The 23,882-nt window shown below is 42.5% G+C and overlaps 2 protein-coding genes across 2 annotated transcripts in view; one reads left to right on the top strand and one right to left on the bottom strand.

Annotated features, from left to right (window-relative positions):
• LOC103052057 (IgGFc-binding protein) overlaps positions 1-1,217 on the top strand; it is a 31,445-nt gene extending 30,228 nt beyond the window's left edge. Inside the window, exon 19 of the mRNA XM_088140223.1 lies at positions 583-1,217. Within this exon, the coding sequence (XP_087996349.1) occupies positions 583-597 (15 nt within the window). The 3' untranslated portion in view covers positions 598-1,217. The remainder of the gene's footprint in view (positions 1-582) is intronic.
• LOC107326237 (IgGFc-binding protein-like) lies at positions 917-20,788 on the bottom strand. Its single transcript, XM_015888867.2, has 10 exons — positions 17,594-20,788; positions 15,961-16,534; positions 13,539-14,128; positions 10,308-10,872; positions 8,353-8,957; positions 7,456-8,029; positions 5,959-6,158; positions 4,822-5,202; positions 3,127-3,415; positions 917-927 (listed from the first exon to the last, which is right to left on the bottom strand). The coding sequence occupies exons 1-10, from the start codon at positions 20,786-20,788 to the stop codon at positions 917-919; spliced, it is 6,984 nt and encodes a 2,327-aa protein (XP_015744353.2).
• Positions 20,789-23,882: the final 3,094 nt, after the last annotated feature.

Genomic DNA, 23,882 nt, shown 5'->3' with positions numbered 1-23,882 from the left:
CCAGGGCAAGGCACATCCAGCTCAAGACAAAGTTGTGCAAAGGCCCTCCTAGCTACCTGCCACTCGCTCTTCAAATATGTGTAGATCAGGGTTGAAATGTTGGGAAATTGGTGTTTGTTGAGCTTGGTTTTACACCAAACGTGACACCACCAAACAAGGTATCATCTGTGCTTTGGCACAAGGTAGAGAGGGTTGCTGACTTCTTACGCATGGCTGCTCATCCTACCAGCCTTGACCATATTTTGTGTAGTTTGTGTTCCTGTTTCTGATGGACCTACTTGGCTCAGTATCTTCCCTTATCACACACCTAGCAATCAACACATCGATAAGGGAGAACCCACATAATATATAGGAACAACTGATGATGAAATAGTACAGCTAACCAAGCCAGATACTCCAATCAAAAAGAACACCAAGATCCCAATAGTGAGGTCTGTTTGATTGGGAACTTGGTACCCTGAGTTTTCGTGCTGAGCAGGGTTGCTCCCTAAAAACTCCTATCTTCTCTTGGGTTCATAGTGGATACCATTTTCTCACACACCCTTCCTTTCTCTTATACTTTGTCTCTCTCTTACTTCTTAGTGTGCCTTGGGATAAGATTGAACAGGGTGATCGGATGATGCGAATCTGACACTGGATTGAAATCAAGAAGAATGTCTTTGGCAAGCCTCGCCATCAAAGGAAATTGACATGGGAAACAGAACTTTTAGAGGTCTGAGTTTCCATAGGAATTGCTCAAATGAAGTTAAGCGATGTGGAATGTAAAAGTTTAAACTCTGTAAAAGTAGATTCTCTTGCTTAAAAATCAATTTGTTCTGCTTAAAGTCATGTTTCTGTATTGGCAGTAGAAATGGAACTAGGTAAAAATCAAGGAACCTTTGAGGACCTAGGGTACCCTTGGCCATAATGATTTAGTTTAGGGTGATCCTGGGGAAGGGAACAAAAGGCAGATAACAAGACACAGACTTGTATTTTGAGGAGTGTGAAAAAGGCTCATCTGATCATCATCATAACAGGAATGCAGATTAAGGGGGACACGGAGACCAGGGTGCCATTCTCCAGGCTAAGTCTGGCTAACTATCTCATTGCCCGTATAGAGTTGGAGGCTTTTCCTGTCTATGTACTTAATTATTCATGACTGCCAATACACCTTTTCTCTCTCCTATAAAATCCTTTCTCCGTCTATTCTCTTTCTCATGGGATATTTTATTAAAGAACCTTTGCTTCAGATCTCCGTTGTTTGGATTGCTTTTTTCCCCATGACAGCTAGATCTTGGCTGAACTTTCTTCTCTAACACGAGGCTTCGATTTTGATGAAAGATCATAGTTTATTCAAATGGGTTATTGGGTTCTTTGAATGAAAGAGACAGGTGATGGAGGTGAGGTTTGGATGAGAGAATATGCTTACTGAACTCCTCTGACTTAACTATGGGACTGAATCAATGAAACAGCTACAGCTTTTCGCAAAGTCGTATGTGGACTTGTGTGTCTCTGTGTGGGTGTATAAGAAAGGAAACGTTTTAATACTCAAACTGAAGACATCCCAACCAATTAAATTCTAGATGCCTCCCCCCAATTCTCACTATTCTACACAGCCTGCTAAATTCCTTCCATTCTTTCTTCTCAGAATGGTTTATATATAAAACTATACAAATACAGTACAAATGTTTCTGCTAAACCTGCAACAGGTTGGATGTAAACAGCATAGAAAACTGCAAAATCTTTATCAAAAGCTTTAATTGATTCTTCTAACAGATTCAGCAGGGTTAGTTCAAGATGATTCAAAATATTCAACCTCCCTCACCAAGAAAAAAAAGAGCTATATATCTAGGACCTTTGCAGGGAACAGCTACTATTCATGTTTAGGACTACCACATTTAAACCGCAAATATCTGAATAACCACTAGATGGCAGCAAAGAGGTGGAAATCTTTGTCAGGACCTTGCGGTCAGCTGAATTCTTGCAGCTCAAATAAGGTAACCATATCAATCCAGCAGATCTTGCATTTCAAATTTGCATTTGGTAGATCAACTAGTGTAAAACATCAAAGTTGATTTTTAAAAAGCAGAGCCTAGCCAGAAGTTATGTACAATCTTCAACAGCTGGGGCCTCAGCATTTGTGAATCAGTAGCTGGATTCACACATCAGTGTGAACTGTAATGTTGCTTGTTTGATGTAGGCTTAGCTCAGGGTTTGAAACAAACCAGAGCTTATGATGGGTGATCAGTAAGGATGTTCGTATGATATGTGAATCCAGTTGGTGGGAGGTAGCTGTTGTCAATGGAGAAAAAGATGCTGTGTTGTGCTTGCAAGACCAGCTGCTTGCTTGTTGCCTGGGACTCACTCTAACAGAAGATATCCCTGCTTGTAGGAACAGGTGAATCTATCATATTTGCTGAGTTTACGAGCATTCAATATACATCTTTTTTTAAAAAATGCATGAAAATTCACACAACATTTGCATACATTTGGGAATCCATTTCTCATCCATTTCCCTTAACGCAATGCATTTGTGGATTCTTTTCTCCAAATATACAGGCTTCCATGGATTTTTAATATATACACTTTTACCATTTGAGTTGTAAACTCTACTGTCAAATGATGTAAAATGCAGATTTCCAGAGGTGCTAATTGAGTGAGTTCGTATAAGAGTAGGATCCGAAGAATTTCTCCTCCATCCATCCGTGATACAGTCAAGACTGCATTCTTGTGAACGTTGGTGTGATGAAAACTGATCTTGAATCAAGGTTCCGTATAGGAGTGGATTTTAAAATGAGCTTTAAAAAAAAGGAAGTAAAAAGGCATTTGGTATTTTGAATCTCAAACAACGGCATGCCAAATACCCAGGGCCATAAATGCATGTTTAGCACATCCAAACAGGTTATGGAAAGCCTTTAACATTAAGAGGGAGCAGACGTCAGTGGGCTAAGTGGACCAATATATTTCCTCAAGCATAAAGAGTCAGGTGCCAGGCTATGCTACACTTAGATGTTTGCACCATTAGACACTGATGGAAACACGATCGGTTTATAGTTTTCCATCCCATTGTCTAGATATGGGGTAAAATAGAGAGCAAAACCAGGTAAACGTTAGGGAAAAAAAAAAGAAGTTTCTATCTTGACATACCATGTTGTACTCCTGTTCTGACTCTCCAATAGTTGACGACCTCCGTAATGGTGCGGGCCATCCTACCATGTGGAAGCCTCAGGTCATCTGCACCGTTACCATTGAAGTTCCCACAGGATCTGAACACTCTGTTGGCCAGTGTCGCACTGATTGTCACTGTTAAGTCACCACCACTACTATAGAGAACCTGTACACCAGATTCATGTGCCACCATCACCATATCTTGGACCAAGGTTACTGATACTTCCTTGGAAGGCTGAGCTGGGAGATGCACGGGATGGCCATTCACCTAGAAAACGCAAATAATAAGTCACATGGAGACACTGCGTACTGAGTTTTGGAAGATAAGTGAGAAGAGCAGAGGTGAATAAGAATACTAGAAAGCGGGCAACTTTCTTCTAGAAGATGAGTACTCGCTAGAGCCACATAATGGAATCCTGGGTAAATGTACAGTTCCCTTGCCATGACCACATGGTAGTGCTCAGCCTCTTCTTTGTCTCCCTGTCACATTTCACATTTCTCTTTTAAAACTCAGCACCTCACTGCCAAGAACGGTAGTTCTTCTTTCCATTTTCTGCCACTTTGCATTACGCAGTTTTATCAAAAGGTGCTATCAAAATCTGTTCATCTCTCTCCCAATTTTGTACCCATACAGAAAAATCGGGTTACTGAATTAATCCATTTTCTAAGTTTGCCTAATATATGAAACCATAAATTAACCAAATAGTTTGGTTTCACTCAAAAGACTAGGCCACGACAAACTAAAGTTTAACCTAACCAAGCTTAGTATCTGTGGCTGTACTGGTTAAGCCTGCTGTGCAGCCTAGAAGTCTACACACACTATATGTTTGCCTGAGAAATATCACTTACAAATTAATGTTTTCCTTTTCCTTTTCCTTTTCCTTTTCCTTTTCCTTTTCCTTTTCCTTTTCCTTTTCCTTTTCCTTTTCCTTTTCCTTCAGACTTTCACTTTTAGAGAAAAGAGGTGGGACATTCCAAGTAGAATGTCACCTGTTGATGCTCCTGATGGATCCTCCTCATGTACAACTCATGGTACAGAGCCTTCAGGGGAGGTGGATTAGGGATTGCATGAGATCCCATAGGTCAATTGGATCCAAATGGTGGTACCATTTGGTGGTACAGTTGGGCCCCCAACTGGAATTTCTAGAGTTAGTTATAAATCTATACACCTTTGGCTTTTTTTCTGAGGTCTGTGTCTCTGTCTTTGGATTTTTCTACCTGTCAATCTACTTCTGTCTCTTCTTGATTTTGCTCCACATTCTTCCAGAGTATTTCTAAATCTCACCAGCTTCATCCCCCTGGTTTCTCAATTTGCACCAAATTCATCCATCCTGAATTGCAATGCTAACTCACAAACATCTGGCCTCTGTGTTCCAACCTAGTCTTAGAAGAGTAATACACCCTATAACTTCATGGGAGCTGGATCTCAGTTGCTACGGGTGCCTTTCATTACCACAATTTACACCCCATTGAAATGTTCATTAGTTGTGGCAGTCTAGGTCAGACAGAGATAACTAGGCGAAAATTAAAGAGAGAAGGAAAGGTAATTAGCTGATTAGAAATCATGTGCATTTTGTATGTAGAAGGAAAAGAAGGAAGAAAGAGATAAAGAACTACAAGTAGAGTAAGTGAATAAAACATGAGACCTATCATCTGCCAGTAGTTGCTTCTTACCGAGACTGAGCTATCCTTATTCACCAGCACAATCAGCTTGTGGAAATAGACAGTGACAGAGACCACACTGGGTGTAGGACACTGGGGACATTTCTTCACCTGCACCACCACCCGGAACCATGATTTTGACTTAGCATTGACAAGTGCTGTGATCTCAAAGGACCCATCACTTGGAAGCCTTCCAGATACGCCATCAAAAGAGGTGAAGATGTGTTCATGGGCAATGGTGCAGTGGCCATCCTTCCGGACACAGTCCCATTTGCTGTTTTTCAGTACACAAGTTTCTCCAGCTGCACATGGGAATGGAGTGCACGTCAGTTGACCTTGACGTTGACAAATGCATTTCTCCATGCAATTGGCTGTGATCACTGGAGTTCCAGCCTACAATAAAGATACAACAGGTTGAGGGGTGATAGCACTGCTAAAAAGTGGCCATGGTAGGATGAGTTTATACCTTATATTCATCATATAATAATCACAATTATTCTGGCATAATTGCATATTTGTGAAATCTTCCTGTCAGATATATAATCAACAGTCTTCCACTTCTACTGCAACTGATGGATGGATTCCTTAATTTCTATTAATCTGGATCATCTCTCTTTTTCCACTGCCTCTCTGGGATTATCACTATTCCCATTTTTATGTTCACCTCCATTCTTCTTTCCATTCCTCCTTATCCTTCCTTATTATTTTACTCTTTTGGGATGCAGCAGTGAGAATGCCAACATGTTTCTGTTTGATGGCAACACTGGTTCATCCATAAGATCCTTTTCTTACAGCTATAGTTCTTATGCTTTGGAGAATCAACAGTTAGCTCTTATGCAGATGTTATCCTGCTTCCTAAATCATCAAATGCTACAGAAGCATTCAACATGCATCACTGAAATGGAAAAGGCAGAGGGCCAAAATCCAGAAGTGACTAGATGTCTCCTGCTCTGTTCTTTTATTGAATCCATCAGTCATTTCCTTTCAGCTCAGCCTACTCCGTGGGTTGTTGTGAGAAAAATGGGAGGAAGAGGGAATGTTATGTATACTACCTTTACTCTGAAGAAAAGCTGGATACAAGAATCTCATAAATAAAGAGAACAAAACTTTTGGCAATCATAAGAATTTCAGTGTGCTGCTATCTCTTGCCTTAAACCACACGCCTTTGTGGAAGCAGCGACATTGACTGATGGGGGCACAGTGGTACCCAGCCATGAAGTAGCCCTCTTTGCATTGGCAGCCTTCAGCGCAGTAGTTGGGGCACTTTGTGATGCTGTTTGCCTCTTTGCATCTTCTGGGACAAGCCCGGGTGCAGAGTTCATAGCGGCTGTTGGCTGGGCATTTCATTGCTGCAAGAATCAAAGAAGATTAGGTTACTAGAAAAGTGTATTTAGGCAGTAGCCTCATAGGAATTTATGAGAAACTGTATTGTTAGAACAGAAATTGTTCTGGTTCTGTACTGACTAGTTTGATAGCCAGACTGAAGCTTCATCTGATACTGCTCGGGCTTGAACGGATAATCTCTCGCAGGCAAAGCAGGTACTTTTCCCATTTGAGCTACAGCCCTTCTTCAAATAATGTGTAAATGAGGGAAGACAGGAATTGGAGGATGGGGGGGTGGGGGGACTTGTACATCCAAAGCTGAATTGGTATCAGAACTTGCTCCTGCTCTGCCTGGATAAGCCAAGAGCTGGCTTGTTCAAGCAAAGTCCTGAGCCTCATGACATGCAAACTCAAAGCTGGTGTCAAAATTTGCTCTCATTCTGCCTGGACTTGCTGGGAACAAATTCAGGATTTTCTACAGTTGCTGCTGTAAAGGACACATCTCAACTCCACTTCAGTATAAAACAAGAAATGAGGGTGGCTGTCTCCCAAATAACCCCAAGATTTATGTAAAACTGAGCAAGTTCATCTTTCCCATTACAAATGGTTTAAGATTTGGTTGTTTTATTGCTCATTTCCAGTGAAAAAGTTTTATTTTCTAAAAGTGCCAGGTTCTATCATTGTAAATGATTTACTTATTAAAGGTAAGTGCATATTTCTTGCTCAGCCTTAGCCCTAATGAAATCATTTACTTTTAATTTATTCATGGGGAGTCATACCATCTTGATCTTTTTGACCATACTTTGCGGACACCCCTGGATGATATAATCATGCAAATACTACAACTTACATACTCGTGTCAGCTATCAGCATACAAGTACATCCTGGACATATCACCATGCATGTCTCAATTTGGCATTACCAGTTAGCTGCTGTAACCACTAGTCTGGATGCCCCTGGATAGCTCCATGACTGCATATAGCCTACAAACCACTTTTTCATAGCCTCCTTTAATTGCAGGATTGCCCCAAATGGATGAAATAGTTTCCTGCTGTGTTTGCTTGTTTAGTTCCAAGCGAACACTACAGAAAACTACTACTGTTCTGATGACTCCCATTTTGAGATGGGCCTGTTTTTCAGATGGGTTGAAATCATCTCAGAACTCTTTTGGAAAAAAATAAAAAAAATCTTCTTCCAACCCAGAAACAAACCAACAATCCATGTGCCTAGTGTGGCTCTGCCCACTTTGTGCACTGTACCTCCCACTCTGCCTTAGGAGATGCTTCTACTCTGCCTGGAAAGTGCCTTCATAGGAGCACTTACGACAGAAGTTTGCTGTCCTCCAGGGTTTGATCTGAATGCCAGCTGCTTGACAAGCGGCAACGTAGCCATGGATAGCTCGGCAGAGAATAACTGGGTTTCCTCTTGCCTTGCAGAGGTCATGCACGCAATTGTTGTAGAAGTCCGTTGGGTTGATGGTGGAATAGCAAGCACTGAAAGGTCCATAGGGAGCCTGCAAAATGCCACACTGGGTGCTGTGTATGTAGCTGGCCTTCCGGCTCTCTTGACATGCGCCACACACTCCTGCGGCACAATCTTCTGTGCAGGTGGCAGAGGGAGAATCAATTTTCCAAGCAGCTGCAAAGGTTTGGACATTCATGGCTGGGTGGCCAGTGGGCAGGGAGATGTCATCAAGGGGTTGCCCATTGTAATTACCACATAAACCACACATCTGGCTCTGATAAGCCTCAGGCACCTGGATGATCAGGTGGTAGAGTTGATCAAAAGAGACAAACAAGCCAAAGTCTGTCCGAAGCACAATGTTGTCTCCGTGATAATAGACCCACATACCATCGCTTTCAAGGCGGAAAGGTAAGTAGGTAGTTGCACCATTCACCTGTGGCGGTGACAAGGGAATAAAAGTGAAGCAAGAAGGCAATGTAAAAAGTAAGACCAGTTACCTCTGATTTGTCTAAAAAAAAAAAAATCACACAATGCCATTTTTATCTAGGCTTTTGCTGTCTCGTATAACCAGCATCATTCACCATCCGCATTGTACTATGTTCATTTGACCATCTCAACATGTACACCTTCAATATTTTTATTGCCATGTGGTTGATACAACTGATTGCTTCTTTAACTTATCTGCTATTGAAGCTCCCAATAAAAAGCAACATTCCCACCCCCCTACTCATAATTTTTCAATTTATATTTTCTTACCAGGACAATGCCTCTCTTTTCCCGCAAGATGGAAATGGTATTTTGGTAGGCTGTGATAGATACAACTTTTGTTACAGAGACTTTACCCTTGGACCGCCTTTCATTTTGTATGTTGACAGAGAAAGACGGAAGGGAATGTTGACGTGTACAACTCCTTGCCAGCGTGTAGGTGCAGTTGCTCTGAAGGTCAAATGTGGAGCCATCGAAGGTGATATAATGTGGGTCTCCAGCCACATGACAAGTCCCACTCTTCTTGGGAGCAAATGAATGGCACTTCTGGATACCATCCACCACACGACACTCTTCATGGGGTCCGCAGGAGGAGTGATGACAGTCCATGATACCACCAACATGGCAAGTACAACGCTCCTTGCAGAATCCATTGACATAGAAAGACTCACCCGCCTTGTAGTAGAGACCTTGGTGGACACAGCCGCATTGCGAGATGGGAACACACTGGTCGCCGCTTAAAACAAAACCTTGGTTGCATTCACATCCCTCATGACAGTTAGCAGTGCAGAGAACTGGATTAAAGAGGCTGTGACATGTCACAGGGCAGTTGCTGGCACAGACTTTATAATGACTATTTGTGGGGCAGTCAGGTTCTGAGGAACACAAGAAGACATTGACATTTTGGCAGAAGGCAATGATATCACCATTTCTTAAATCTCCCTCTGAATCACGATTAGAAACTATTGCCCTCTAAAGATTTGGCTCCACAACTGAAATAAATTGCAAATGGCATGGCTGATGATGAAGGATTAGGGATTTGTAATTTAGATCATTGAAAGAGTCCCAGATTATTTACTGTTGCTTTATGTTCAGTTTTCTTAATCTTTACACCATAAGTATTTACTCATTCTATCATCGAAGAAAGAAGAGAGATTAGTTTCTGACTTCTTAGACATTGTTTCAATGCACTGCTTTCCAGGTACCCTCCAGATGTGTTATGGCCCTTTAAATGTGTGAATTATGAAAGTTAAAATCAAGTACACCTGACGGTACCATGTTAAGCCAGATGGTTTTAGCTGGGTGATCAGGAAGATCATCTAGATAAAATGTCTGAGTCTGAGTTAGGAACAAAGATGTAAAGATGGTCCTGCTTATTAGGACAAAGTCAGTCCAGGGATGGAATCTTTGCCCATCCAGATATTACTGAACTACTACTTCCAAAATCCTTTGCCATTGGACATGAAAGCTAGGGTTGCTGGGAATTGTAGTTAGGACTATCTGACTATATGTTCCCCACCCTGATCTAGCTTAACACTCTGTTTTTCATAATGATTAAGCCCAGCCTTTTTTGGCTGACCCAGCTTCTAGTCTGGGCTAGCCACTTTCTCATTAAAATGAATAATCCATATCTTTTTTCACCCAGAAAAAAAAAATGGCTTGCTTGTTGCTTTGCTCATCATTCTTGGTAGGAATATTCTACAAGCTTCTTATCCTGCTATGGATGTGAATATAATTCATTCACCACAAATTTCAGTAGGGACTAATCTAATTCATATTTCTGATCTGTTTTCATAAGCCTTTCCTTACCTCATGTGATGCAGTTCTCCAGGACATAAAATTATGGACATTAAGGAAAAGTATCAAAAATGCAGATCTCTGCACAAAGAGGAGAGTGGTTTGGTCCAAAAGGTATACATTTGCCACATCTATATAAAGGTATGTTTTGTTTGCATAAAAACATTTCTTGTTGCATAACCATGGAAATGGCTGGATATAAATTTGCACATGCAAACAGCAACAACAACTGTGAACATTATAGAAGACAATATATGTTTAAGGCTTTCATGGCCGGAATACGATGGCTGGTGTGGGTCTTCCCGGCTGTGTGGCCGTGTTCTGGAAGTTTCGTTTCCTAACGTTAGGAAACAAAACTTCCAGAACACGGCCACACAGCCCGGAAGACCCACACCAGCCACAATATATGTTTGCTTATCCTTACTTACTGCAAAAGTTGATGGACCTCCACTCTGAAATCTTGATCCCTAATGTTTGACAAGCTGCAGCATAGGAGGAGATAACATGACAGATGACATTCGTGTTGCCCTTATTGGAACAATAGTCAAAGACACAGTCTTTGAAGTATGGCTGAGGTGGCACCTTGCTATGGCACATCTTGAAAGGGCCATTGATGTCTAGTAGGAGGCCACACTCCCTACTCATTCTCTGGGTGTACTCCAAATGCACCATGTCTACACAGGATTCTTGTTCTTTCTCAAGGCATCCTGGGATATCCCGGATCTTCCAGCTTCTGCCAAGCTCCCCTGGATTAGTTGTGAGAATTCCCGTTTGCTGTAGCATGTCATCTTCTGCTCTTCCATTGAAATTGCCACATAGGCCACAGGTCCTTTCCCTGTAGCTTCCTGGTACTGTGATACGAATATTATTCTTCATGTCAAAGGTGACCATTAAGCCAAAATCTGTCATGATCACAATATCCCATCCCAGGTGGTAGAGGGAAATTTTGTTATAGTCAACATTGTAGGGCAGGTTGATCAGTAAGCCATTTAGCTGGAAAGCAGGGAGAAGAGAGAGAGAAGAACATTTCACAAGGTACATTAAACAAATCTCTCAGGGTGAATCTGGATGGAAGGAGCCTTCAGATCTTAAACTTGGTACAGCACAGAGATACTCACCTTGAAAATGCAGTGGGCTCTTTCAGACATTTCTTTCAACATACCCTTTAAAGGGGCTGTTTCCTCTTTTACCTGCTACCTCATTTTTTCTGACATTCCCATAGCCCTTTCCAACATGATTCCTGGAAATTGGTGGCATGGATTTTCTGCCATTTTGAGACAAGAAACTAAAAAAACCATCCTATAATGTATACTATAAAGTACACTGAACATAGTTTTTTAAAAATAAAATAGTTCCTGTTGTCTGAAAAAATGTGGGGAAAAGTAGTCATTGCATCCTGCCTATATTTTCATCATCACTCCACAGTATGGACCTCTGCCCCCTTAAAAATGTTAAATGTGGCTTTCAGCTATCAACAGGTTGTCTATCCCTGTGCAACTGCATTGACATATCCAAAAAATGGGTAGCGCACACCTTGTTTGAAGACCAAACAGAGAGTTCATCAAAACTGGGAGCAATTTTAAAGATAATGTTCTTGTCTTCCTCCTATGACTTATTGTAAAATAAAAGTGACATTAGCAGTACAACAGTTCTAGCCACACAATTTCCCACCAGGAAATACAGAGATTATCAGGGCTCAGCCAGATGTGTTATCTCCCTTAGAAGAAGACCAAGCTGATAGACCTGCCTTTGCAGATGCACCAGAATCTGGCAAGCCCCAGGACTTGCACTTATGCCTGAATACTCTGATCAGGAGGCAAGACCACCCAGGACTGAATATGCAGTGGAAAAGGCTGAAGAACCAGAAGGTGAAAGAATGACCTTTGGCTGGGGAAAGCTGAAACTCTGCATAATCAAATTCTACCAAATTCAAAGCTCCTTAGCTTCATCTGTACCCGGGTGGGGAGTGCAGAAGTCTTGAGTATTAAAAATTAACTCAGAAAGCAGGTTTCTGGCTAGAATAACTTTGGGGTCAGTTTTCCTCTGAACTGTATATCTTGTATCGACCAGGGTGAATTCCTTGATCCATTCACCACTACTCAGATAAGCGGGATTAGCACCAGATTAACAGGAACAATCAAGGAAGAAGAAGGGGAAAAAAATCAGATGGCAGGCAGTGAAGGAAGAAAGGTTAGGAGGACAAGCTACCATATATAAACAGCCAGCAAATGTTACTCTCCCATGCACCAGTGGTGTTACCTAGCCTGTCAGTGAAACATCTGCAGGAAGAGAACTAAGCTCAGAAAACTTTAAGAACCCAACAGTTTGTGTCTGTTCTCCACTTATTGTAATTAATCAACCTCTGGAGCGGACAACTGCTCTGGTCTCATCTCTTGCACCTTGACTCTCAATGTGAATTGTTAGAATTTTGCCTAGCCCTTTGCAGCTCTGATTAAAAGCTTATTTATAGCTCTGTGACCAAGTATGGTAGAAGGTGGACTCAATTGTTACTGTACTACTTCTTTCATTCACTGTTGATCGTGTACTGTAGGGTTGTTGAGGTTGTTGTTGTTGTTCCTGGGGTAGTGGTGGGAAAAGCAGGGTCTCAGGTGGTCCTGCTGATTATTCTGAAGGAGCCCCATGGGGAAAGAAACAGTAAAAAAAAAAAAATCCCTAAAGTTAATAAAATAAATACAACAAATACTACTTTGAAAAAGGAAAGAGTCTTGGAGTAAAAATGATTCTATAGGGCCATGCAGATCTTCAAAAGGGGGTTCTGCTTTGATGATGGTTGGAGCAAAACAAGGCCTTGAAGCTGTTTCATAAGCCAAGATGGTTCTGCTGTTTCTAAGAGCTGCCTGCTTTTTTACCTTTCTCATCTCTCCAGCAGCAACACAGTTGCATAGTAAAAAGATTTCTGGGCATGCAGAGTACCGTTACAAGCATCTCTGCTGGCTTTTGCAAGTGCAAGAGAAAGTAAGAGGAGGGTGCAAGGTGATGAGAAACACCTCGTTGAGTTAAATCATGTTGCCTCTTCACCCTGATAAGGCCACTCAAGTTGCTTTTACAGCATAAAGTGCCTCATTGAAACAAATCAAAACCTTCTTGCACAAGCCAATTATCTTAAATATGCCTGAGTGAACAAGCATGTCTTCAATTATTGTTTAAAACAAGACTGCACGAGGGCCAGCTGTTCTTTTCTGGGGAAAGAGTTCCCTAATTGGAGGCAGGGGCTCACTCAATTTCCTTTTTAATTTGAGCAGTGGTGCAGACATTTGTTATCTGCCCTGCTGCAAATGTGCATCGGTAGAATTTCCTTAGAACAGGAATAGGAAACCTATGGTACTCCAGCTGTTGATAAGCTATATCTCCCAACATCCCTGGGAAATACAGTCAAAAATGAGGAATGTTGGAAATAGTCGTTAAGTAACATCTGGAGAACAACAGGTTATCTGCCTTTGTCTGAAAAAGTAATATGTAAATGGAAGAGGTTTATAACTTCTGATCAATAATTAACAATTTCCCAATCATCCTGTTTCGATTGCTCGTTCCTTTCTGATAGGATGATAAACCCTCCCAAAATAAAGAGTGATGGATCAACTCAAAGAATCGCACAAGTACAAATAGGAGAAGGGTGGAAGATGCTATACTGTACTCACCAAGACTTTGCTATCGCTGACAAGCACTGCCATCCCGTAAACATGGACCTCAAGAACTTTGGTGGCAGCTGGGTTCTTGAGTCCCTGTCTTTGGTGCTGAACCAGGACTTGGAACTGAGTGAGGTTTCCTATCGTGTGGCAGAGTTCAGCCAAACGATAAACACAAGTTCCATAGAAGTCATAGTGCAATCCATCAAAGGTGATATAATGCAACTGGCCCAGAGCAGTGCAGGTCCCATAGAAGGTTGGATAACACTTCCTTATGCCATTAACCACATGGCACCCCTCTCCTTCCCTGCAAGTGGAGCTGTGGCAGACCACCTTCCTGTCTCGTGAAATGCATACACACTGCTGATGGCATTGGTGATCATCCCAGAACTGCTCATTGGGGGCATAGATCTGACCGTGATAGATGCAGCCACATTGGTCTTTGGCAATACATTTACCACCATCAAGCACATAGCCTGGCTTGCACTGGCAGGTCTCCATGCAGGGCAGGTGGCACGTCTTTGGAGCATCAGGGTTGCTGCAAGTGGCAGGACATGCTGTGCCACAGGCCATGTGCTGGCTGTGGTCTGGACAAATCAAGGCTGTAGAAGGAAGAACAAACATGGTTAGCTATTGGTGTTATCTTGTAGAAGATCTCATCTTTGCTGTATAATAAAAGGTTGTGAAACACAGAAGTTTTATGTCGGTATATTTTAAACTATGTATTTAAATAGGTATTTCTACATTGCCTTAAGCATCACAAGAACAAAAACAAAGCAAAATGAAAGGGAAAACCACCCTAAGATGGTTTCGGCAGAATACAGAAGCTCCTTCTTCAAAAGATTGAACTGCTAATGCATGTTTAAGATCACTTTTGGGCCCAGTTTAAGGCACAAACCTAAGACTGCTAATCAAGCTACTTGTTTATTAGATCCACGTTCCTCCTGGTTGGTTGAGGTCTCCTGGGAAGTGATATGTGGTTGGGTCCATGCGGTGATGGTCATCCTTGAGAAAGGAGGTGGTGATATATCTCTTCTCAAGAAGCCATTGCTGGACTCAATGCTTGTGGACAATTTTCCCTCCAATCTCCAACCTTCCCTTTTTGAGTAAGGTTGTTGAGTAAGTGGTCAGACTGCAGCTTCAGGAGGCCCTGGAAGAAGCAGATTATCTGGATCCATTTCAGTTTGGTTTCAGGCTGGGATACAGTACAGAGGCAGCATTGATCACACTTGTTGGTCACCTTTGGCAGAGCTGGGGAGGTGGTGGTGTGACCATTGTGGTTCTTCTTGATCTCACAGTGGCTTTTGGTACCATCAGTCATGATATCCTTCTGGACTGGGTTTGGGAGTGGGAGGCCAGGTGTTGCAAAAATTCTACTCCTTTCTCTGTGGCTGGTTCTAATCTGTCTCACTCTACAGTTAGTGTTGAGGTGAGGATAGGTCCATCCTGAAGCTCCTGATTTGTGAAGTGCTTCAGGAATTGATGCTCGCTCCTCCTGTTTATATCTAAGTTAAGGTCATCCATCAACATGGGGTCAGGTATTATTGGTACGCTGATGATACTCAGCTATATATTTAGGCCCTGGTTGACTAAGTGATGCTGCTGAGGTCTTGTCCTAGTGTCTGGAGGCTGTTAGGGTCTGGATGGGGAGGAACAGGCTTTAACCTCAAGCCTGACCACACTGAGTAAATGCATGGTTCTTTCACTGCTGGAGATTCTGCATATTTGGTTTTGAATGGTGTGGCACTTCTTCAAATAGAACAGGTGTGCAATTTGGGGTCCTCCTGGACTCACAGCTCCTGTTCTGAGAGTAAGTGGTAGCTGTCACCAGGAAAGCCTTCACACAGATTTATCTGAGTCCCAAATGCATCCTTTCCAAAACCAGAAGTTCCTTTTCTCAGTCACTCACCTTTTGTGAGTGCTCTACTCTACAAGAGGCTACTCTTGACCATTCAGAAATTACAGCTGGTGCAGAATACGGCAGTTATTACCCAGTATAAGGTAATCTGGGGTACCATGCCCCTGTCTGTTTCATGAACATCTACTAGGCAACCAAACAAATGGACTCTTTCTGACATTCCTTGTCTAAATCCCAATTCATCCATTCCAATTTATATGGATTGGCTGGTTCTCTGGCTATATTTTCATTGTTGCTCTTCTCCATCCATCTTAACATAATCAGTGTTCTTATTTTCTGATTATTTTTTAGCAGCCCATCAACTCATCTCTTCAGAGAACTGATTTTTTTTTAAAAAAATGTAACGTTATAGTCAATCTCTATTCCATTTACCTGCAACATCTGTCTGGCCATACATATATGCAACCCTGATTTATGACACACATTCCATTCTGGAATGACAGTACCCTCCTACAAATGCCTGTCACTGTAAAACTAGTTGGAGCCCTATCTCCATAAATTCCCCGCTGTACTCACGGCAGCCAGCGTGTTTCCTCCAGGCAGATATTGCCATCCCTTCTCTTTGACAAGCATCAGCGTAAGTCTTCAGGGCTCGACACAAAATCTGCTTGTAACCCTCAAAGGCACATAAATCAATTACACAGTCATTCAAATATGGCTTGGGATCAATCAAGGAATGGCAGCGATGGAAAGGACCACCTCTGTGTTTAGAGATCATACCACATAAAGTTTCTGCATTGTATTGGGCTGCTAACTCTGCAGAACACTGCAGGCATTTGCCATGGCAGTCATGCCTGCAAGCAATGTCTCCATCTTCCACTTTCCAGATCTTGCCCAATTCCACAACATTGGTGGCCAAGTTTCCTGACGGGGTAACAAAGTCATCATTGGGATCTCCATTGTAGTTGCCACAAAGGCCACAGATTTGACTCTGAAAAGTTGGCGTGACCTTCACCACTAGATAATAGTTCCAATCATAGTAAACCTTCAGACCAAACTGTGTTTCGATAACCAGTTGGTTCCCCCGATGGTATAAGGAGACTGTCCCATCATGTAAACGTATAGGCAGACGAGAGCGTAGCTGGTTAACCTAGAAGAGACAGAGGCCAGTGATCACTGTTTGTTGTTAAGATTACATATTTTACAAATGAACTGGATTTCAACAAAACACCAAAGTATTTAGTGAGTTGCAATTTCACTTTCAGAAGCATTTTTTGGTTTTAAAAAAGCTAATGCTGTCTTAATAGGAATTCTAGAATGTAAGAGCAGATGGACGTTTTTGGGGTTAGACCATAGGTCCTTCTAGTCCAACTAGTTCAGGCCCTGAACTCAAGCAAGCATATAGCTTGGTTAGGTATTTGCAGATGCTGGTGCACAAGATATCTTAACCAGCACTTGTATTTTTAAATGGGAACTAGGAAGTAATTAACCACAAAAGCTGATTTGTGGTTTATTAACTGTGTATTCTCACTATATGCAGAAAATCTAACCCATGTTATCAAAAATAAGATGATTGGCATTTGACATCGTTACCGGTCAGCATGTATTATATGATTTTATAAAGGTCGCATCTACCCTCATTCAGTGGGCAGAACCCTGTGCAGTCCATTAAACCTGGCTCGAGCAGATTGTGTGATCTCTACTTGTCAATTGGATTGTGGGGAATTTTCCTCTGCATTGGCATATAAACAGTAATGCTTCTAGTTCCAGTGCTCAAGTTTGTTTTTTGAGCTAAAACAGCATCGTCTATGCACAAGAAAGATAAATCAGCAAGTTTAGAAATGGCACCTTGATATTGGCAGAAAAGCAAAACATCTGTAGAAAAAGAAACACTGAAATAGTGAAGTACTCTGGAGAGTCAGTTCCCATGGAATGGTGGTGGACTGTTAAAAGGGAGAAATAGAAAGCCTGGGCATATGAACAAAAGCTTTCCACATTGCAACATTTTGGATGGAAGTATTATTATGTGTAGTAAAATATTTCCTAAACTGGCACTCTCCAAATAAGTTGGGACTACCAATCTTTTGGCCATGTTGACTAAGTTGTGGTCTCATCTCACCTCATCTGCAAAGTGCCAGGTTAGGTACAGTTGACATAAGCCATCAGCACTTTCTCAGTGTTAATGAAACTGTACAAAGATGGTTCTTACTCTGACAAGGCCATATTCATGCTTGATCATGGTGATGCTGGAGTTGTAGATGGTGATGGTGACGTGACTGATGAAAGAGAATGGGGAATTCTTCTGACTCTTGGTGAAGATGTGAAAGAATGGCAGGTTGGTGCTGGTGCTGCAGGTCTTAACCACTGTATAAGAGCAAGTACCTTGGAAATCAAAGCTGCGTCCATCAAAAGTGTGATAATGGGGCTGACCAGAGGCCCAACACATTGCTTGGGGAGATATAGCAGGAACACATGTAGGTGAACCATCCACAATGTTACAAATCATCCCCTCCCAGCATTGAATTGTCTGGCATGAATGCGTAGGGAGCACACATTTGGGCCAACCATTTATAATTTGACAAATAGTCCCACTATGACAATGGGTGTTTCCACATGAGGTTGGCATGGGAGTGCATCGGGGCCATCCATGTGCCATGTCACAGACAGTTCCAGCAGGACAGTGAATTTGGCTACAGGAAGGTGTGATGGGCATACACTGTGGGCTTCCATCAATGAGTTGACACACAGTTCCCACTTGACAATGCATAGAAGCACATAGGAGCACTGACGATGCTGGAACACATGTTGGCCAGCCGTTCATGATTTGGCATACCATCCCTTGTGTACAGATGGTTTTGTCACAGGAAGATGGGATTGGTACACAAGTTGGCAGTCCATTAACAATCTCACAAATGGTACCTTCCTGGCAGTTTGACCTATCACATGAAGACGGGATAGGAAGGCATCTTGGCCAGTTATCAACCATTTTACAAATACTTCCCTCTTGGCAGGTGAACTGATCACATGACAGTGACATGGGAACACATTGAGGCAAGCCAGAAACCATTTGGCATACAGTTCCAACATTGCAACTGGCATTTCCACAAGAAGGGGGCATCGGAACACACTGTGGCCAACCATTAATTATTTGACACACTGTCCCACCCTGACAATGGAATTTGTTGCAAGAGGGGGAGCTAGGAAGGCATTTTGGCTGCCCTTCATATATCTCACACACGGTTCCTTCATTGCACCTGATGTTTTCACAAGAGGGTGAGATAGGAACACATCTGGGCCAACCATGGCTGATTTCACAAACTGTTCCATGGTTGCATTGAAAATTATTACAAGAAAGTGAGATGGGGAGACATTTTGGATGCCCTTCATATATCTCACACACAGTCCCTTCATTGCATTTGAAGTTCCCACAAGAGAGTGAGAGGGGGACACATTTGGGCTGCCCATGAAATGTCTCACATACTGTTCCTGCACCACAGTTGAGGTTTTCACAAGCAGAGAGACCAGGAACACACGTTGGCCAACCATTATCGATCTGACAAATAAACCCTTCTTTACAACGGAAATTGTAACAGGAAGGGGATATGGGAATACATTTTGGAAGTCCATCATATATTTCACATTTGGTCCCTGCACGGCATTGGACTTTTTCACAGGAGTTCAAGAGTCGACTACATTTGGGCCAATCATCAACCATTTCACAAATAGTTCCCTCTTTGCACTGGATTTTATCACAGGAAGCTGGAATAGGCACACACATAGGCCAGTCATCAATAATTTCACAAGTGCTGCCGTCTTTGCAGCGTAGTTTGTCACAGGTTGGTGGGATGGGGACACACCGAGGCCAGTGATCAATTATTTTACAGGTGGTCCCTTGTCTGCAGTGGATTTTATCACAGGATGCGGGGATTGGCACACATTTTGGCCATCCTTCCACAATTTCACAAACCGTCCCTTGTTTGCAATAGATGCGCTCACAAGAGGGAGGGAGTGGAACGCACACAGGCTGGCCATTGACTTTTTCACAGGTGGTTCCCACTTTGCACTGAAGCTTGTCACATGTGGGCGGGGTTGGGACACATTTAGGCCAGCCATCAATTATGTTACAGACAGTGTGCTGAGGGCACTGTATTTTCTGACACGTAGACGGCAAAGGTATGCACGTGGGCCATCCACGGACAACTTCACAAATAGTTCCCTCTCTGCACTTATATCTGTCACAAGACAGCGGGATGGGTATACAGGTTGGTACGCCATTCACCATTTCACACACAGCTTCCTCTTTGCAAACGACGGATGCACACGTTGTTGGTGCAGTGGGAATACATGTTGGCCAACCATTGATGATGTCACAGACTGTTCCTGTCTTGCACTCAATGCTCTCACAGGAGCGTGGGAGAGCTCTGCATGTGGGCCAATTGTTGACAATTTCACAGATGGTTCCCACTGGGCACTGTACATTGTTGCAGGAGATGATGGCAGGCACGCATTTTGGTACCCCATCAAGGATCTCACAGATTGTTCCTTCTTTACAGTGGATCTTGTTGCAAGAGGGTGGGATAGGCACACATAAGGGCTTACCATCTGCTAGCTCACATACAGACCCAGGCCTGCAGTGGATTTGGGCACAGGACTGTGGGACAGGAAAGCATCTGGGCAGGTGATTCACAATTTTGCATTCAGTACCAGCTTCACAATTTAAATCTTTGCAAGTTGGCCTTGGAATGCATTTTGGCCAACCATCAACCATATCGCACATAGTTCCTTGCTTGCATTCAATATGGAGGCAGGATGGTGGCAACGGGACACACTTTGCTCGGCCATTGACCATTTCACACATGGCTCCTTTTTCACAGATGATGTCACTGCACGATGCAGACGCTGGGATACACTGAGCCTGGCCGTGAACAATCTGACATCTCGTTCCACCTTTGCAATGGATGCCCTGGCAGGAAGGTTGGTTGGGCACACACTGGGGCCAGCCATTAATGAGTTCACACCCCATTCCTGGGTTGCATCGAATGCTTTGGCAGGACACAGGCACTGGAATACACTGAGGCCAACTGTTAACAACTGCACAGATGGTTCCTTCTTTGCACTGAATAGCTGCACACGATCGTGGCACTGGAACACATTTAGGGAAGCCATCTGCCAGATTACAAATTGTCCCTTCTTGGCATTGGACATTATGACAAGATGATGGGTAAGGAACACATCTGGGCAAACCGTCAACTATTGCACAGAGTGTCCCTCCTTGGCACTGGATGGTATTGCAGGACTGAGGTTCTGGAAAACACTGTGCCTGATTGTGAGTAGCTCTGCAAACATATCCTTTCCCACAATTTGCTTCACTGCATGGATCAGGAGGAGAACTCATCAGAGGCATCATTGCTAGAAAACAGAAACAAATTACAGATGATATACGAAAAAACTGCCAGGATAGAAAGGCCTTGGAAGTTTCAAAGAGTAAAGAGATGCTAATGGGCTATTACACAGAACTGCAATGTTCGTCAGCATTCATCGTTCATGTTCATGGAGGATGTGGCTTTTTAAAAAAAATCAATACACCTTGAGTTTTAGTTGGACTGCCAGATATGGCATTGCTGATTAAAATGCTAATGCCCTGAGCAGAAATCAGTACAGATGTAATTTGTGTAATGTGAAAGGGGAGGGGGGAGTGAACCCCATTCATATCTAATTCAGACTGAAAAACAAATTAAAATGATTCTGAATTAAATAATTCTGAATTAACATTTTATTTCATTCCCTTTACACGGCGTCCATTATATAGAGCTGTAGAGAAAAGAATCTGCTCCACCAGGTGGTGGAGCAGGCAACGTTGTGAGAAAAAGCAACATTCATCACCGGGACAAAGCTTATTTGCATACTGGATACAGCTGCAATTTTTGATTTACTGAATTGCTGGAATACATTAAGGAACAAATAGTTTGTGCTTTTATGCTATTCGCATTGACTCAGTAAAATAAAACCCTGGGTGCTGGGTGCCTTAAGTTTATAAGGGTACGTATCTTCATTCTCCTTCTTCTTTCCCACGCTCAGTGGTCTGAAGGCTCTTGTGGGTGGAATGCAGTTTGAAATGCTAGTTAGCTGATTCTAGTTCTCGTTGCTGCAGAGACTACAGTGTAGCCCTGGAAAACCTGAGACCTAAATTCCACGATTTGTGGATTTAGGATACACAGCATCCCTCATCATTGGCTGTTATCAGCCCAAGATGCTAATAAGGGTACTCTAGCAACATGTTAGGAACACGTGGGAGGTCGCAATTTTCACACGCTGAATGCCTGAAGCAGCATTACTGAGGTTTGCTGGCGAGATCTTTCGTTGCAATTTTGTTTGCTGACCTCATATCCAGGGTCTGATTACTCCTGGATGACCTCAGTATGAGGATGAGAAGGTCTGAACTATCTTAGTAGCTTGGATTTGATTTAGAAATCCCTGTTGGCGGGTGGCTGCAGAGAACAAAAGATGCTATAAGGGTCTTCCTGCCACTTCCTAGTTAAAGGTCTAAAATATAATGTATGGAAACTCCTCCACCCCTGTGGATCATAGAAAGCACCCCTTCTCAGTGACTATGCCCTTTAACTAAGTACAGCCAAAGTGTATTGACTTTTAGGGCATACCAAGGCCTTGGGAAAAGGTAAAACTTAGATTTATTATAGGTTTTGCTCCTGATTAATATATTGTTATATTAATCTAAGTGCAGTATGCCCTTGTCTGTGCAAGAAGACTACTAAGCTAACATTCAAATTGGAGTCCCACATTTCCCCAGATGAGATTTCAAGCAAGAATTTTTTGATTTATTTACAGTATATAAAATAATTATATTAAATATTTAATATATTAAATATTGAGTATATTAAATACTCAAGGACACAAAAAACCACCAAGTAGCTCAAAGACAGTGAAAATAAGATACAGAAACATCCAATTACAAAATATAAATTAAGGCAGGCTAGTCACCATTAGCATCCAACTGCCCTGTGCAATAAATAGGTCTTAAGGGCTTTCTTAAAGACCAAAAGGTTAAGGGCCTCCCATAATTTAGGATGCAAGATATTTAGAATGTGGGAGCCAGCACAAAAAGGAAATATCTTTGAACATGTGTTCTCTTTATTTCATGTAGATCTGGGGACCTTGGTATCCCCTCCCTAAACAAACACATAGGGTGGATTGAAAATTCTGGGAACTAAAGATAATAATTAGTACTTTGAATGGGATGCAGAAGTTGACTAGTAATCAGGGCAGCAGCTGTAGCATTGGTGACATGCAATTAAATCTGCTCCCACCAGCTAACAAATGGGCCACCACATTTTGGCCCAATGTAGTTTTTGAATCATCTTCAAAGGCAGCCCCATGTAGGACATGTCGCAGTAGTCCAACTATAATGTTATGAATGTATGAATCATGATTGTCAGGGCATCCAGGACCCAAAAGGCCCATCATTGGCACACCAGTCAAAGCTGGGCAAAAGTCGTCTTGGCCTTAGCCTCCATCTGCTGTTCTAGCAGGAGTCATGAGTCCAAAAAATCCCCAAATTGCAGTTCTGCTCTTACAGAGGGAGTGAGACCCCATCCGGAGTGAGAGTTAGAACCAGAATCAGGATCACCAAGAAGCAACAACTCTGTCTTGCAGGGAATTAATTAATTAAATAAATAAATAAATTAATTAAATAATTAAGCTTGTCTTGACCCATCTAGAGCAGTGTTTCTCAATCTTGGCAGCTTGAAGATGTGTGGACTTCAACTCCCAGAATTCCCCAGCCAGCCTTGCTGGCTGAGGAATTCTAGGAGTTGAGGTCCACACATCTTCAAGTTGCCAAGGTTGAGAAACACTGATTTAGAGCCTCACAACCACCAGTCATTGGCTCAGTAATTCAGCAGCATCCCTGATCCAGCCTGGGCTGGCAGTATACAGTTGAGTATTATTGGCGTACATCGTCCCAAATTGATGTGATATCTTGCACTGGATCATCCATGGATATGTACGACCCCTATGCACACCAACAGGAACTGCTTGCTTAGATAGGAATGGAACCAATGAAAACCAATGCGTTCAATATCCAACCTTGCAGGTCATCCAGAAGGATACCATGGTTAATGACATCAGATGCTGTCAAAATGTCTAATAGGTCCAGTAGGGGTGTACTCCCTCCTTTCAGACTTCCACCGAGGTCATCCAGTGATAACCAATTCTGTTTCCATCCCATAACCAGACTGAAGTGATCCAGAAACTCAATTTCTTCCAGTACCCCTATAGCTGACACCTCAAGATCTTCTCCAAAAACTTTCCCAAAAAGGGAAGATTGGAGATTGGCCAATAATTGTCCAAAATGGCTCTATCAAGAGATGGCTTCTTCAGAAGGGGATGAATCACTGTCTCCTTTTTGCAGATGGTACCGTGGTCCTTTTCAAAGATACATTTATCACTTCCAAATTTAGCTGCATATGCTACACCCAACT

This window comes from Python bivittatus, unplaced genomic scaffold (assembly GCF_059951505.1).
Source record: "Python bivittatus isolate LINGU-HERP-01145 unplaced genomic scaffold, Pbiv_v1 ctg000310_np1212, whole genome shotgun sequence".
NCBI classification, from domain to species: domain Eukaryota; kingdom Metazoa; phylum Chordata; class Lepidosauria; order Squamata; family Pythonidae; genus Python; species Python bivittatus.
Note: the sequence above shows the minus strand (reverse complement) of the source record. Positions and strands in the feature narration are given on the sequence as shown.

Excerpts from the sequence above, each read along its gene's own strand:
- LOC107326237 (XM_015888867.2), bottom strand. The coding sequence starts at position 20,788 with ATGCCTCTGATGAGTTCTCCTCCTGATCCATGCAGTGAAGCAAATTGT. Across the intron at positions 8,030-8,352 it reads AAAAGAGAGGCATTGTCCTG|GTGAATGGTGCAACTACCTA; the intron begins GTAAGAAAATAT and ends TCACCGCCACAG. Across the intron at positions 5,203-5,958 it reads ACAAAGGCGTGTGGTTTAAG|GCTGGAACTCCAGTGATCAC; the intron begins GCAAGAGATAGC and ends TCTTTATTGTAG.